This window comes from Leptosomus discolor, chromosome 1 (genome assembly GCF_034619465.1).
Source record: "Leptosomus discolor isolate bLepDis1 chromosome 1, bLepDis1.hap2, whole genome shotgun sequence".
In the NCBI taxonomy this organism is placed as follows: Eukaryota; Metazoa; Chordata; class Aves; order Leptosomiformes; family Leptosomidae; genus Leptosomus; species Leptosomus discolor.
The window spans coordinates 175,952,634-175,970,678 of record NC_141391.1 but is presented as its reverse complement, the minus strand read 5'-3'; the positions used below and the strand labels follow the sequence as shown (position 1 = coordinate 175,970,678).

The following is an 18,045-nucleotide window of genomic DNA, read 5'->3' as shown; positions in this document are numbered from 1 at the left end:
TTCACTTCCCTTTTTTTTTTTTTTTTTTTTTTTTTTAATATATATATATTAGAAAGGTTGAACTAAGCAAAGAGGCATCTACATGCTTGGACCAATGTATGACAACCTGTGACAGGCCTAGAGCAAAGCAGCTTGAAGTTTTAGGCACCCAGTCTATACCTGGACCTCCTTGTTCCCCAAGACCTGAGGCTTCTACATAATTTTGCTTGGAAGTCTTTCACCCTTAGACTATTCTCAGCCCATATGGGCTAAGCTCAGCTCCAGAAAAAGAGCCTTGGCCATCATGCACCAAAAGGCACAGCTGCCTGTGGAAGTGCTGGCAGCTGGCAACCCAGTGGAGACCTGGTGGGAGGAAAGCTATTGATGAGAGCCCGGTCCCCAGGTTCCTCCTTGGGGTACCTCCATCACAGCTGCCCAAGGGCTAGGCAGGTGCCTTTTGGCCCATTGCTTCCACAATAAATAACCAACTTTCTCAAGTAAGCAGAACTTAGACTGCTACAAAACCCATAGTCATCTGTGGGATTTCTGTTGTTACCTCGGATAATTAGAATCATCGATGGTTTTACCAAATTAAACACAAAAATGCTGAATTAAGTCAGTACAGCAGTTTCTTTCTTATTTGTTTTGATAGCAAATCACATTTATTTTACATTATATTTAATCTTTCAAGTTTCAGTTAAGATAAAAGGGATATTTCACACATCTTAGTTCTGTTATTTCAGGCTGCCTATAAATTTAAGAAAACCGCATCATATGTACATTTGGTTTGTGTTTCCATGGTTTTCTTTCTGTGGATTAAAGCAAACATTTTTAAATTTTTGGCATTATATGATCTTTGCTATTCAATATTTTTCCTTTAAGGCTTAGATTCTAATGCCGTCTTATGTCCCAGAAACTGAATTTTGTTTTGCAATTAATCCCACCAATCACATTCCAAAATTTAGAATGGGAATCTTTGCAAGTACCTCTCCTCACAGTGCTTTTCCACTTATCTTCCTTGGTTATAGCTGCATCAGGTTTTTGAAAATGGAAAAAAAAGAAAAAAAAAAAGAAAAAAAAAACAACGAAAGATTGAAGAATAGAAATGTACTTTAATTGGTATTTGGTATGTCTCTAAAAGTTTTGGTGTGACCCAGGCAAGCGAAGTTGTGAACAAGTGAAAACTTGTATTCATTGTTATTTTAAGTAAATAGATTCACTCATCACGCTGAGGTGTACATAGTTGCTGTAAGTCACTCATTAGTTGTTTGTACTCTTTGAGGGAGATCCAGTCCTTTTAAAATAAGTATCTGCATTCCTGTACAGTCAATAATGAGTTATTTATTGACTTTATAGGCAATAGTCACTGCCGGAAGGCAATCTAGATCACTGAAGTTCTGTTTTACCTAACCCCATTCACTAGATGGAGAATCAGTGTAAATCTTGGTTATCAGTGAGCAATGAAGACCCACACCACTTAATCCTTTTCTGATTATGCATGTCCAAATAAACATGAATGGATAATTTCTATACTTTCTTAGAAGATCACTTACGTATGAGGCTCTTTGTCACTCCAGGAAGGGTTTGAATCGCCCTTCTGGGCTGATGAAGTGATTGAAGAGTTGTAGAATAATGAATGCAACACCATAGGGTCATAAGGAGAACAGGCAAAAAGGATCTCTTAGTGTTTCTAACCAGAAATAGACTGATGTAAACTCCGTATACATTTTGTGGAGAATGCTAGGAATACTTGAACTGCACTCACCTAGCTGGATGCACTTCCTACAACACCAAAAGCAACCTATCCTTTTCCAGTGTTCCTCTTAAAGAACTCCAGCCTCCCTCTGCTCTAGCCCTGGCAGCTCCATGATTTGGGTTTAACAAAAATAGCACAGACCACCTCAATTATCTTTACCGTTATTATAAGTCACTTTTTCTGAGATGTGTTTTTGGGCTGATGATATGCCTTGGCCTGATCCAGCACTAAGTCTCAGTACTAAACTCTCAGCATTCATGGCCTCTCTAAGTGTTTTTCAGTGAGAGTAAACATACCCCTTATTCGTTTTGATGGTTTGAAGCAATATGGGAAAGCAGGTGGGACTGGAATTTTGATGTATGTTCACTGGGGAGGGATAGAGTGGGCTTTTTGTTACTTAAGACGCTGTCCTCAAACACCAAATGTAAAATTACATTCAAGATCAGTAGGACGTAGTTAACCTTGCAACACGTGCTGAGCTTGTGTTTCCAGTATGTACATATACCTCCTCCTTCAGTTACTGTCATGAGTTACTGAACGAATCCATCCAGTAAGTAACTTTCAAGAAAATGTTACCTGGAAAGTTATTTCATAAAATTAATTGCCACAAAATTGTTTTGAGAGATAAGTCAGTGGTTTTGTCAGTTATATTTATAAAATACACGTTCATCACAAAATTAAATGCTTGTGTTTACAGTTTAGTTGATCATTGGAAACACTTTATAGTGAATTTTGAGAACCGAACTATAAATGTAACATTTTGAAATTAGGATATAAGATTTCACTAGTGTTTTAAGAAATCAAAAGACTGAGTGTGCTATTCATGTCAGGAAAGCTGGAAGAACTTAAGCTCTAAGTAAAGACTTCTTTCCATTTTCTTTCAAAAAGTGACTGGTATATTTTTTGATGTATTCTTTTACTGTATAGAAATGTGGTTCACGTTGCTGTTTAATGACATAGTTCAAGACTTCCTGTGTAAACTAGATGCTGCAGCTGTTCCTTAAGAAAAGACAATAATTGTGTGATCTATTTGGTATTATAATCCATATTTTTATGTATTTTTTGCTATTTACCGTTACGCAACGGCAAATCACTGTATTCAACAAAGGGTACTCATTATAATTTATCAATGATATCCACAGAAATATACCATCAAAGAAAATATGGGCTATTTGTTAGCAAGTTAATGGAAAAACTTGCATTATCCCATTTCCCCAGAGTTATATAAGGGGCATTATCAAAAGAAGCTGCGCATAGATTTAAATATCTGGGCCAGATTTCCATTCCAGCCTTGCATAAGCTTCTTCCCACATGGCCTTTCTCGCTTAATATTTCAGCAATTACAAGTTTTCATTTCCCTTATATACATGCAGGGATGTGACTTAACCAATTTAAATGGATTCTGCCTATATCTGGTTGACATTTCTCGCAGAGAAAAAGCAAGGGATCAAAATGGCTCCAAATTTCCCAGTATTAACTCCAAGTTTTTCCTGAAGAGAGAGATAGAGTTCCTAGTTGCTTGCAAATTTGTGTAGCTGAAGTAAAACCAACAGAGTAAGAATGTGACATTCATGGTATTTTCACCATATAGTGATATGATTCTAGATGGAGCTGCAAGTAACATTTGTTTCCATTAATACGTGAATGACAGATAATAATCAATCTTCTTGCTTGATTTCAGAACTCTCTCAGAAAATGACAGTACCTCTTTACCACATGCTGACTCCTGCACCAGTCCTACTAAAATGGATTTGTCATTCAGTAAGACTGCCAAACAGTGCCTAGAGGAGATATCTGGTGAGTAATAGTAAGTCGGGAGAAGCCTGTAAACATCTGTATTTACATCTGTTTCTTTTGCAACTGGTTGAAATAATACTCCTGACCTCTACTCATGAGTGGTATTAAATATGCAGAAAATTCGGGTAATGCATGGTTAGGGCTTCAAATGCACAGTTCACTTATATGAACTGGCTCCTTCTGTTCAAATAGCCTCTTCATCATTTTGCAGAAACTGGGCTTTCACAAGCTGGAGTTTCAAGTCATTATGATATTGTAGTCACCCTGTGTGTTCCAAGACGAGTGGTGGAAAGTCGACTTCAGAATGCTTGACATTGTTGCATTTAAGATCATCAAATTAAATCATAGCATCAGAACTGAGACATAAATTACATAAGATATATTTTGCTTTTTTAAATGAATCTATATTCAGAAAATGAACAAGTCCTTACTATTGTACCTGATTTTTAAGCTGCTGCTAAAGCTAATCTGCTCAAGGTGTTCTGGAATTCCTTGTAAACTTGGAGTAAAGTCCTTATTGAGTTACAAATGTGAGGAGATATTTTTTTTTTTTTTTTATCATATTGGAGTAATTCCTTCGACGTCAACAAAGCCATGTTGATTTCCATCAGCCCAGGACCTGGCCATAACTCTGCCTATGGATGCAAAAAGCAAAGTGTCTCACAGCTGACTTTCTCATCGAGACTTAATTGCTGTTGTTTTGTTGGTTTTTTTCATTAGCAACCTTATTCTTATCATTCTTACGGAAATGAAAGTTGAAATCCAGTCCCACTGGATTCACCTGTAATTTTGCCCTTTTATTCCAAATTTTTAACATTCAAATGGATTTACAAGTCATATGGTTCTTCTTACACAGTGTATAACTGACTTAAAGCACTAATTTGACACATCAGTTTAAAATTATCTCTCCACCAGAAGGGAAATCAGATGCCCGAGATTTGTGGGACTGTCTTGGCATTTAGCTGACTCATACTGAAACTGAGGTTTTGTCCTGGTTTGTCTCAGTCCCTTTGGAAGTTTTCTGAGTCTAACATCTCTTATTTGCACAGCCAGCTTTTGCAATAAATATGTCACCCTGAAACATGGTGAAACGCTCCCTGGAGGTGTTGCATGGCTGTTAAAATTAAAGTAAAAAATCTTTTTAATTAATCCAGCAATCAGACTTACTGGTCTTGCATGTATAAAGTGTCTAGTTGAAACACAGAAATCACAAGATGCTTCAAGGAATTATCCACAGAGATGCTAAAAAAATGTAAAAATCGATTCAATACCTGCTGAAATGATCAAATGGGATATCATGTCTCCTGGCCTTTTACTGTTCTGAACAGAAATAGAACAGCATCAGAAAGAAGAAACTGATATAAAGGGCACTAGACATCAGAGATGTTTCTAATCTGATTATGCAGAGTCTGGCATTAGCAGTTGACTGACATAACAGGCAGCAAAGCAGAACCACTGGGAAAATGTGGTCAATGGTTTGTTGTATACAAAGGAAAACAGATGTATGTCACCCATAATTGGCTGCTAGCAGCAAAAGAATGAATGGATCAAGTACTACATTTACTGAATAATTGTCTGCGTTGGTGAACTATCACCAAGTCATTGCCGATTCTGTCACTGATGAAGCTGCATGAAAAAAAACCCTCGTGTGATGGCTGTTCAGGGGAGTATTCCATGGTGGATTAGCCCTAAGAAAGGATAATTAAATTCTATTACTTAGGATCATCTTTTTTTTTTTTTTTTTTTTTTTTTTTTTTTTTTTTTTTTTTTTTTCTGATATGATCAAGGGATTATACCAGTAGTAGCAAGGAGATATAATTTCCTTGATCTGGTCACTTACATTCAGGGCATTACAGATGAATACAGTTTCTTGCACTTTGATATTACCATTTTCCTGAAATCTTCCATTGCTGCTATGGATGAGCATCATCTTTATATTACCTCAGGCTTCTTTTGAAACTTGGTAGCCAAACACACTAGCACAGTATATTGATATGCAGTAAGGATCAATAAGGATCATGCAAGGGACTGAGCATCTGTGGAAAACACTAAACAGCTTGTACAAGTGCCTGCATAAAGTGTTGTATTTCTGCTTTGTTAGTCTTTATTATTTTTACAGTACCAAATATTTGCAACTAAGGCTAACATGCTCAGGACTAAGATATCTTAGCCTGTATTATTGTATAAACTGTTTCTTTACTTTCAGAATTTTTACACACTCATGTTTCTTGGCTGAAGTTTACTGCTCCCATAACCAGCCAAGCAGATCGTGTCAGAGCTCGTAATCCAATTCAGGGCAAAATCAGCCAATCAGTCTTGAACAAAAGCACGAGTGGGACAAGACTTCTCCACAATATAGGCAAAACTTGGATGCAGAAAAAATAATTTTAAAAAGATTTAGGAGTGGTAAGGCACCATTCTCCTTGAGTGATTCAGGATACTAAAACCAAGCTGATTTCCTTACTGTAGTGGCGAACGGGCATGGCTCTGTTTTCTGTGCCCAGCAAGGCAGCTTACATCCCTTTGCTACTGTCTCAACACTGGGGATGGGAAAGCAGGGAGGGAAAATGAGTCATTGTAGGGGTAGTTTCCAGCTCTCCTCTGCTCTGTCTTCCTCCCTGTTTCTAAGGGAGCTGGTTACCTTTAAACCTCTCCTGTCTTCCAGCTCAGAGCTGGTGAAAGGATGGGGCAAAGTCAGAGCACAAGCCACTTGTTTCCTGTCCACTACTCTGCAAGTCATCACTTGTTTTTACTAGCACAGCCATGGGAGGAGGATGGTTGCTGGAAGGTGAGAGAGATGGTGAGGCTGGTGTAGGCATGGACCAGAAGTGTGTCCCTGATAAACAGAACGACCTCTTTATTTTTAGCTTGTCCCCATAAATCTGCTGCCCTAAGTAGTTTCCTACATGGCTTATGCCTAAAGCCAGTTCTGCCTCCTGGTAGAGCTACTGTAAATCTGGGTTTCTTCACGATTCCTCCATCTCTGCTGAAAATTTGTTCCAGATGTGATCTGAAGTGCTTCAGACTTTTTTCCTGCTTTTTTCCCCCTCCTCTGAGTATTCCACAGCTCAGCCAGAGCGATCCCAGATGTTTCCACAGTGCACGTGCAGATCAGCAATACAGCACATGCGCAGTAGTTGTGAGGCTTCCTGCACACCTTAGAACCCCTCTGTGTGCACGGTGCTGGTGATATTTGTACTCCCACTGAATGAGTCCCAGTCGTAGGCACGAGTCACCTGTGCAGTAATTTTGGTGCAGTCTGCGTTGCACATGTGGCACACAGATATGTAGACTTCTGTCCAGGAAATCCCAGACAGAAGTTTGGGAGTCCTAAATAAGACCAGTTCTGCAGGCATGTATGAACACCCTGTCTTGTGTGTACTTTAGGTACCAGTTGCCTCAACAGGACCACTCAGTATCTATATTTCTGCTTTCTGCAAAATTGGAGTATAAATTTATAGACAGGATTTTAAAATGAGAGTGAAAAGAAAGGCTAATAAAGTAATCCAGTTTGGCTCTTGTTTTTCATGGTATGACTAGGAACAAGTTGTTCAGACTTTCTTGTGCAGTATTTCTACTTGTAGTAGCTGTGACATTTATCAGTCTGTGCTGCAAGTTTATTGGAGAAAGATGTCAGTAAGTTAATTATTTAATAACCCATTGTAAACTGTACATGTCAGTAACTACAAAGTAGTATTTTATGAAATCAGTGATAGCATTTGGCTTTAACAAATGTTTACGTGTTCAAAGAGCTTAATGCAGAGTGTTTGATTAAATAATTATTCATGAATTTACAAATATTGACTAATTATAAAAAATCTGAGGGATGAAACAGAAATGAAAGTCTAATTTTAAGAGTTATAGGCCAACATCAATGGCAGGATTAGCATAAAAACATTAAATTTTCAAGCTTCTATGTTTACTGTGTTTCACTTTTTGCTCTCTGAAAGAAATAGCTAATTAATAGGTATGGAAATAGTTTACAAATTTTTTTTCAAGTGAGCTTGGCTGAAGACATTCATAATCTTATGCATTTGCAGATCTATTACATAATTCATTTGTGAGGATCCACACTACTCACTGAGACTTCAAAGAAAGTCTTATCTGACAGCAAAATTTGTCCCCAGGTTATTAGGTCTTAAAATCATTTTTATAATTCCTTTTATGAAAGAAACAGAAAAATAAGGTAATATGTTACTCCAGCTGTCATGGGTTGGGGAAGTTCCCTGTGCTGTTCTTGATTTACATGTATTCCTGTGTGGTGGCTGGGGAATACATTGAATTGCAAGGTAGTTGGGGAATAATGCTCTGTCATGACATTTGCTTTCCTCTGGTCTCCTATATTGTTTATTCTTAGTTTAGAAAGATAGATTTGCTTGTTGCTGTATTTCATCATTTTAAAATGAACTTTACAAAAGTCTTTTTTCAATAAATAAACCTGAGAATTTTCCCCATTACAATTTTATATTTGTCAAATGACACCCTATAGAGAGGTGTGTTAAAGCAGAAGGATAGATTCAGCATTCTTTCTGCTGAGCACTTGGTCCAAGATGTACATATGTATCTGCTGTATCTGAGGATGATCATGACGGCCTGTCTACCAAATGAGGCAAAGGGATTAATGGGAGAAAACTTGTATAAACTTGTAATTAGGGGCTGTAGTATAGGATTTGTACACACAAAGGCTGAATGAAAGTTGTGTGATTAGCCTCAGTACCTCCATATCCCAGCATTTGACCTGTTGTTTTAATGTTATGTAGAAAAGGAAATGAGACAGGTGGATGCTGGAGCTGCCAGCTACCCTCACGTGCCTCCCACACAGTTCGAGTGTCATTCCCATGCCTGGATGATGGCCCATTACCTGTGTCCTGCTGGAGCAGTGAACAGCTCAGGCAGGAGAAGAAACAGATCAGCAGAGACACTGAGACCCACTGGGTTGCCCAGGAACCTGCTGAACCCCTCCCTACCAGAGATCCTTCCAGCCTGGACTGGTGTGGCACCTGTTGCCAACATCATAAATGAGGTTTTGGCATGGCTTGTTGGGTGAAGAATGTCCTGCCATAGGTTTTTCTGCTCCCAGCTAGAAAAAGCTAGATTACCTGACCAATTTTGGCAGTCTTGTATCTGGTCTGTTCATGCTCAGAGCTGCATTGCTTCCCTAGCAGAACAATGCTTAGCATGAGGGGGGTACACCTTGTCCATGGGGCTTACTGAGGCCAGATACAGCCCGGCAGTAATGACTGCTACATATGACCAGGTATGCATGCTGTGAGCTAGGCATGGAGGCCGAGCAGGTCCATACCTGCCTACAGCTGACCATGGAGACAAGCCACTGACTGTAGCTGTTTGGGCATGAAAAGGTGGTTGAGGAAGTTACCATTCATTTATTTGGAGTATCAGGGAGAGATTCAGCCTTGCTGTTTATGGTGAGAAAAGATCTTGTTCCCTTGATCCCTCTGCGCCACAGTGCCACACAGGGCCAGATCATCGTCCTTCCTATTAATTTGAAACACAGCAACTGAGAATACTGTGCCAATTTGGTTATAAGTTGAGGTCATTGAGTGGGAAAAAAGAGAGACTACCCTCCATTGTGCAAATTCCTTATTGTAAATACAGCCCTGTCAAGTCTTTCTACAACATCAACAGCTTCCTTGGCCATGCTGCCCAGGCGGTTACAGGGCATACCGGTGCGGGAGCACGTGGGTAGCGCTGGCGATCTGCATCTTCAGCCAGGGCCGCGCCAGCGCACGGGCTTTGCTGGAGGCAGGCACCAGCATGTTCATAAAACCTTTCAAGGGCCCATATGCCGCTGCAACTGGCAGACCCTGGAAGTAAACACAACAGTCTTACTTTTTGTTTCCATGCAGAAGAAGTGACAGGCATTTAATATTTGGGATGATTTTGTACTTGGGCTGATAGAGTATTCGTCTTGTCTCTTTTTACTTTGACTTTGTAGGCTAGGTGGAGAGGGGAGCAGTATCTCTTCTTGTTGTGGACCTTGTCTTTCTAGGAATGTATCAGTGATTTAATATGGAAAACCATCATTGCTTGGGAGTACTGCATTTTTTTCTAGATTCTGTGTTTATGAGGATTACCTGGGAAAAATGTACCCTTCCTTTAAAATTTCTAAGAAGTTTCTAACATGTATTTTTTTCCTTAAATCTTTAAAAACTTTGAGCTGAGCCAGCAAGAAGGAAGAAGTACACTGAGGCTTCTGTTAACACGCATTTATTCATACAGGAAATCTGCAAACAGTCTGTAATTCTTAGGGTGGCATTTTTAAATGTTACTTTCCTGTCAAGGTTTCTCAGGTACAGATTTGAGATGACCATGTTTTCACGCTGACAAAAGCAGTATATTATTATACAGTGATTTTCATATCTGTAGATTTCTACTTAACGTTTTATGGAATTAATTGCCTTTAAATACAAAGTTCATGTCTAAAACATTAGAATGCAGTTCAGCTAGTTCTTTGTTCATCTGTCTGTGATTTCTGGGGCTAATATCTTTTTCCCTGTGAGAAAAGGTATATATTTAAACATAAATATAATTCTTTCTCTCTGGATAATGTATTTAAAAACAACATTTAGAACCGGTGAACTCAGTTCAGATAAGATATTGAGTTGCTTTATAAAAAAATTACTATTCCATTAGTAGGTTTTCTTCAGAAGATTGTGAAACAATGATTTTATTACAGCTTTTTAATTCCATACTAACATCTGAATCGCATAGAGATGCAAACAAGGTATATTTTAAGGAGAAAGAAATTAAATATTTACTTTTATAATCCTTACTGGGTAGGTACTGTTGTGTTCCATTTTTTAGCTTTTTTATGATCTTAAATTATTTTTTTTTTTATTTAGAGCAGAAATTACAAGACTGAAGGTTCATTTAAAAATCTACTCTTAGGTTCCTGCATAGGGACTAGCAGTGATATTGAAGAAAGAGTTTGTCATCCTTACCTTTTGGGGAGAAAAATAGGATTTGACTGTGAGCTAGGTCTGTTACTGTAGCATCCCATTCAGGTGAAGCTGTGTCTTGAAACCTGTGGCACTGTAAACTGGGCAGAGGCTTCTGTGTCTCTGGTTTAATTCACCAGGATGTTTGCTGCCATGGCAGCCAGCAGCTTTCGCTGCAGTAGCAGAGAAGAGTCATATATCTGGGAATGCAGGTTGAATACTAAAATGTAAGGAGGCTTGTACAGAGCTTTGCTTCAGTGGTTAATTTTGGCTCTTTATTGCGCTCTGACGTGGAGGCTGTACTTGCAGTTCTGTGTCAGCCCATCTCAAGTGAAGAGCTGTGCACCGGGATCAGTCATGATCCGGTGAGGAGGAGGGGGGGGAAGCCTGAGACAGCACTTGTGCCTACTTCGGATTTCAGAAGGCAGCAGCTGTAGACAGAGATGCAGGCCCACCGCTCCGATGAGGCTGGTGATTGGATGGAGAGGGGAAAACACAGTTGGCTTTTGGGATTACTTCTGTGCTGGAGCAGAGTGTTTGATCAACTCTCTTCTGCTTGAGAGAAATCCAAGTGAAAATGACTGTAAGTACTGCAGATTAATGTGATGGGAGAGAAGTGGCTTAGCAGCGACAGCAACATAATTTTAAAGAAAACGACTGTGCCTGTCTAGTCATTTACGTACACTGCATGTTTCAGCTGTGCTTTTCATTGCAAGTGCAAATATGTGCTACCTAGGATGTACAGCGTGTGGTGCTGGAGGGATCACCTCCCAGACCTTTCAGGAGAACTGAACTGCTGTCCATCTCGGAAATATGAAATCCAACTGAGGGGAAGCCCCAGCTGGAAAGATGCAGCGACCTGCTGAACTGTCAGTGTTCAAAGGCAAGGAGGTTAGAAGAGGGTGTGTTCGTCTTCAGAAGCAGAAGTCTCTAACCAATCTCACGCTCATCAGTGAAGGGGAGAAGAGGCGATACTCATACAGGGAGAACTGGTTTGGAAATGCCTCCAAGTCCAGCCAGAGTTACCATCAGCGGGAGGCAGAAGCTGGGAGGAGAAGCTCCCTTTCCAAGGCGCTCTCGCAGTCGGTGCATTCTCTCTGCCACTCCAGCCTCACTGCACCCCAAGCATTTCAGGCGATACCGGTTGCTGGAAGCAAGACATCCAGGAGCTCGGGAGATCAGTGTGCAGGTGAAGGCTTTGAGATTGACAATGAGGAGAGGGGAAAATCAGATGATGAAAATGTGTCCTGCACGTCCCGTTTCCCCAGTAGGAACTGGGCAGAGGAAGAGGAGGAAGGATGCTTGCGTGAAGGGACCGCGCACCTGGATGAGGATGTCATAATAACAATGCTGGGGGACCTAGAACAGGTCCTTTATACAGATATTTTAGGTAAGTTAACTTCGACTTGATAGCAGGAAGGGCAGGAGGAGACCCAAGTGTTAACACATATCTGCATGGAACAGCTTTTTGATCTTGACAGTGATTTCACAAGACAGAACTGGGTTTATTTGCAATAGTATGCAAAAATAAGGTCTAGCCATTTCTTCCTTACCTCTAAAGACTGTATGAAATGAAGATAAATGTCTGAACCACTTTTGATGGGTGCATGGGCAGCAACAGCCTGTGAATAATTGAACATAGTTTGCTTAGCTGTTTGAAAAAATAAGGTGAAACATTTAAGTGCTATTAGTTTATTCATTTAATTTTAATGAAATTTGTTCTCATGTATTTAAAATTTAAATCTTGAATCCGAGGTTTGGTTTAGATAAAAAATGCCTTGGCCTACCTACAAACTGTCCCTCCAGTATTGCTTCCCCCTTCCCTCCTGCTGATAATTTCACCCCTTTATGTGGAATTGTGAGTGCCAGGATTTCAGTTTAGTTTAAATAACCAGTTTTGTTATATCAGTGCATGCCAGTGAGCATTTGAAGTCCACAGCCATAGGTGCTTCAAAAGGCTTCTGTGTTACTGGCTTTACTTTTCATCTCTCAGCCCTTTATAAGAGTGCTCAAAGTGTTCATTTCCAAAGCTTTGTTCTTCAGCCAGTCAAATGGTTGAAGTGGCTGCTTGCTTTTCCAAGGTTATATAGCATGTGTCTAGCCTGGAGCTTCTTTGCTGGTGGATGTGTTAGCCCTGACTATGTTTAAACATTCAGGATAAAATTTTTGCTGTGTATGTAATGTAAAAAGCTATCATTTCAAAATAACAAAGGAACAAGAATTCTCTTTTTATGCATACCTTTTATTATTAGTCTATACTAGTATGCTGAAAGGGGCTTCTCCTAAAGATTAGAGGCTTGTTAGCAAAGGAAGCTGAGCTCTCCATCTGCCCCTGCTCCTCTTCAGCTGCGTGTCACTGAGCAAAGCCCTGTTCTTTTGTAAGCCTCAGTTGCCCCACCTGCAGAGTAAAACTGTTACTTTCCTTTGTGAATGGAGTTAATATCTAAGAGTGGAAAACGCTCTGGGGAGATGCTTATTATTTGTAAATCCTTTTATGAAAAGCAAACAATTAATGGAATTATTTTTGTCCCGTTTATCTGCTTTGGGCTGGTTTTATTTACATGTGTGGAAGTACTGAAATTATTATGAACAGTATTATTAAATGTGCAATGATGAGTAAGCTTCAGAAATGTGAATGTAGAAGTTTAACCTAAGTATTTAGTGATTTCTGTAAAATGTTTATTTTGATTTCTGGTATATGTATTTCACACAATGGAAGAAATGAATGTGTTGTCTTGAAATTTATTGAGACAACCAGAATAACTTGAGCTGACAAGCCAGGGAGCATTTCTGGTATGTTAGGTCATGCAAATATGGATAGTCTACTGATAGGCAGTCATAAGAACCAAGGTGTCTGGGGGAGTCTGGGCTCCCTTTGAACCCATAAACTGTGTCCCAATCCTGCTGCAATAAGCACCATAGTGTCTCTTCCAGCAAGTATGGTGTAGCTAGCTTTCAGAAAAAAACACGTATTCGCCCTCCCTATTGTAGTCTGTACAGAAGGAGGCTTGATGTAGATGAGGAGCCACAGTGCTGTCCTGAAACTGTAGGTAATGCCAGACCCAAGTTAGGTCTGAGGATGCTGCACTCAGTGCAGAAAATTTCTCAGTCATCGTGTTCAACTGTTTATACTTTCTGACTTGTTCATCCATGGTACGGTGTGAGTCCATTCATACAGCCTTAAGAGAAGGACAGAAAGAAAAAAGAACAATTATATTTAAAACACTTAATAGTTACAGTTATGAGGATTTTGTATGTAGTACTATGTAGTATTTCAAGATCATAAAACTGCACTTGGAGCTTTTTTAGAAAAAAATGGTGGAAAGGTTTTGAAATTATCCTTTGTGTCACTGGGAGATCAAAAGAGATTAGACCTCAAACTTTTCACCTTTCCAGGATAGAAGAACACCATTTTATGGTATAATTTGTCTGAAAGTGAAATATTCTTCTCCATGAAAACATATTTTGGCAGTTTGCCATATATATGTACCTTTGTTTTTGTATTCCAATTATACCTTAAGGCTTTGTTAGACTATTTACTGTATAATATATATTTAAAAAGACAGTTGCTGTCATTTTTGCTGCAAGAATTTGCACTGTTAACATACAGCAAAGGACAACTGACAAGGATAAACAAGGAAGGAAAGGGCAAAGTCATTGCAAATATGAATTAAATTCAGTTCCTCAAATAAATATAAAGTATTGCTTTGCCTTTAATTCTGCCTGCATATACCCTGGAATTTGTCTTTCTGTGTATAACAGAAAATTGTCTTATACCAACAAGCTACTGTTTCACCTCTGGTTTGAGGTAAGACAGGTAACAAACAAGTCCTGGGTCTACCCCACGTAGATGTTGTGGCAGGAATACAGTGTGCTTCTGGAAGTGAATTTGAGTGCATTTTGCAGAATGGGGAAAGCAAATGGCAGTGACAGTGAGGAACTGAGAGCACCACAGGGAACTGCCTGGAGGCAGGCAGGGACAGTGTGCCTGGGAACTGTCTGGGCTTTCAACAGCAGGTTCAATCTAAGTGGACTTAAAGGTCTCCAGCTTAGCTTTGGCATGAGTCCTTTTGCCTCATGGAAGTCTCCAGGATGGTGCAGAAACCTCTGCAAACAGTACCAGATCCATGAGTACATTGATCAGCAAGGTGCTTGATTGAACACGTCTACCTTGAAACACAGGAGTGGTGGTAATTTCCGTTTCAGTGCGAACATTTGCCTCCTGCAAGGTATTACATGTAAGAAGGCACACAGGTAATTTATTTTATGGAGCAAAATCTTGTGAATGCACATGCCCTTGGGGTGCCGCTTGAGAAGATGGAAAGTTTGGCAGCAGTGCTGGGCCTGTATCCCCACTTCTTGTCTCCACCCTCTCTGGATGTTGACCCCGCTGTCAGTTCCATGGTGCCAACTCAGAGGTTTATGGACTGTTGTGTCATTAAACCACTGAAGAATTTATTTGGGGTAATAAAACAAACAAGAAAACAGCAGTTCCTGAAGGACTGTTTGACTGCAGCAAAGAGGACAGAAGACATAGCCAGGGCAGTGTAGATTGGAAAACATCAAACTGGAATTGCTGTGAAAGCTAGCTTGACATTGAGCCACAAAAGTGGGGTACATTGGCTAGTACCATGCACCATTTGCCTATCAGGGAAGAAGTAAAGGTTATATGAAATGTATATGGAAAAATTTATTTCCATTTAATGACAGGAGTTGGGATTTTTCTTAACTGCCTGCAGAGTGTTTGGGCAATAGGATCAGAACTGCAGAAATTCCAAAAGAAAAACAAACTAAAATTCCTTGATATGTGAATATGCTGGAAAACATGCAATTTTGTTTTCTTCATATGTGACTTTTGGAGGTTGCTTTGAGGCTTATTACGTTTTCCTTTTGTGACACAGAATATGTAACTTTTTTTTTCCTTCTGTTTTGTTTCTTTTTTTTTTTTTTTTAACCGTGTGAAGTAAACATTGTTCAGGATGTTCCAGGTGAAGTTCTGTGGGCTTCACTATTCAACGTACCAGACTAGCTTTTCACAATGGATCCCTGAAGGCTGTTAAAATCTGAAATTGTACAAATGACGCATGTGCTTAGAGTTTTCAGATTTTTATCCCAAGAAGAATATTTTTTATCCCATATGAAGAATAATCTCCCCCTTCAGGAAACCATTACTGTTGAGGAAAGATGCTTTATTAAGTGCCTGACTTAAATAGTACTTTGAAATAGCCTGGATGTTAAGTGCATACTGAAGAGTTGTTGTAACAGTCATCCCAATTCTTTCCAGACACAGATTTACTGTGGCTTGATTTCCTACCAAGTCATGTAGAATGTCAAGGAGGAAAAAGGGGCTGGGTAAAAATATATCAAGTGGTCTGGGGCTGCGTCGTGCCTTGATTATAGAGGATAAAAATCTCAACACTGTAAATCTGAGTTTCATTAATAGATCTGGGCCCTAACACGGATACTTCACCAGGATTCTTTTCAGTGGGTTTTTTACATACCACATGTTATTTATAAGCATGTGTGTGTTTTATTACTGAAAGGATGAGGTTTTATTTTTTAAAAGATTAAAGGGACAGTCCTATTTACAGTCATATGTGTGTGTTCTCAGCTGCGTATACATGTGTGCACTTTATTCAACTTTATACATTTGTGTGCCCTAAAATTTATGCTGGTTTTGCTGTTTTCTTCCAGGGGAAGACCCTGAAACAAGAAGAATGAGAACTGTAAAGAATATAGCAGACCTGAGACAGAATTTGGAAGAAACTATGTCCAGCCTTAGAGGGACCCAGATAAGCCACAGGTACACTGATTGTCTGCAGAGTGCTAAAAATCTGGGCCATAGGAGAGTATTACTATTTGTTGAATGAATTAGAGACTTGCAAGGGAAAATTAACTATGACACTAGCCATACTGTTTGCTAAAATGCTGCAACAACTTAAATGTGATTTTACTATACTTTACTGTCAAAATGTCTTATGCAATCATTCACAAAGGTGGTTATTGTTTCATATACATCTACTTAGAAGCCTATAAAATTTATTTCAGGTTATTTTATAACTAGACGTTATTGTACACACAAACACATGTGTACACATGGACAAACACACATACACAGAGAGCTCTAAAAAAATGCATACGTTCTTCCAGCCTTTGCTTTTCCTTGTTTCTCAGGAACAGAGAAAATACTGCTCACTGACTTCTCCATTTTGTTTGTCAGCACATTGGAGACAACTTTTGACAGCACTGTGACAACTGAGGTGAACGGGAGAAGCATACCAAGCTTGACAAGCCGGTCCACCCCGGTGACTTGGAGGCTAGGGCAGGCCAGTCCTCGGCTGCAGGCAGGAGATGCCCCGTCCTTGGGCGCTGGTTATCCTCGCAGCAGTGCGAGTCGCTTCATACACACAGACCCTTCTCGGTTCATGTATACCACCCCACTTCGCCGAGCAGCTGTTTCTCGCCTTGGAAATATCTCGCAGATCGACATGAGTGAGAAGGGAAGTGGTGATTTGGACATGTCCTCTGAAGTTGATGTTGGTGGCTACATGAGTGACGGGGACATTCTTGGGAAAAGCCTCAGAACTGATGACATCAATAGTGGGTACGTAGCACTTTTCCCCCATTTGAACTAATGCATCATTGGCAGGTTTAATAGGATTTTTCTGACAAATTCTGGCACACAAGTGGAAGTTGCATCACGGTTGCAACATAAAAATGTACAAAAACAAAAATAAGCCCCTAAACTGCCAGTGATGTTCTCAGCAGCGTTCAAATGCAATTCTTTAACATCAAGATGACTTTGCTGTGAACTTTGATAAGAACGAGCACAGGTACTTCTTATTACTTACTGGAATTTCTTAGTTATCTGGTAAACCATCATTTTGCACTGCTTGCCCTCTGATGGGTCTTCTTTTGGTATTTTTATGTCTTTTTGAGATGGTAGATATGGTGTTGGATGTAGTGATGAAAAGCAGTTGCTGACAGCACAGACTTTCTCTGTTTCCACTTCAGATATTGTGTAGTATAGTCTGTGTGATAGGCCTGTATTGCAATTTTTCAACTGTGCATATCATCTGAGCTGTAGGGATATCTTTCCATAAAACAATAGATCAGTCACTCTCTTAGCATAGCTAGGAGGAAGAATGACAATTATTTTTATTTTTGTTTGCTTAATCAGTTGATTGACTTTGGGGTACTGCATTCCCTGTGTTTCAAACTACTATTTAACAATTCTTATGTCAATCTTGGAACATAAGTCACTTCACTCCTATGTATGTTAGAACTCCTAAAGCACCATTTAAAAAAAAAAAAAGCCATGTTACAGTTTTACTGAAATTACTGTTCAGTGCTGTTGTTGGCATCTCAAGGCTGCTTGATGGCTAAGGTAACACTGGGTTGAACAGCAGTCCTATAGAGTATATGGCCATGTCACACCACACTACGTCATTCTGTATAAATTTAGGACTCTTGCTGTCAATCTAATCTTTTAGTTTGAAGTATAGCTATGATTAGAGAATGGTGGCTGATGAAATTGGATATGATATGTTCCTA

The 18,045-nt window shown here is 39.5% G+C and overlaps 1 protein-coding gene across 6 annotated transcripts in view; it reads left to right on the top strand.

The window, feature by feature from the left end:
- NAV3 (neuron navigator 3) overlaps nt 1-18,045 on the top strand; it is a 410,369-nt gene that overhangs the window by 285,358 nt on the left and 106,966 nt on the right. For 5 of the 6 annotated variants that reach the window (XM_086471515.1, XM_086471510.1, XM_086471485.1 and 2 more), the window contains exons 9-11: nt 3,417-3,532; nt 16,186-16,294; nt 16,712-17,095. In XM_086471515.1, the coding sequence (XP_086327641.1) occupies nt 3,417-3,532; nt 16,186-16,294; nt 16,712-17,095 (609 nt within the window). Of the gene's footprint in view, nt 1-3,416; nt 3,533-11,340; nt 11,882-16,185; nt 16,295-16,711; nt 17,096-18,045 lie in introns of those variants that run through there. The other variant, XM_086471520.1, reaches the window with a different exon arrangement.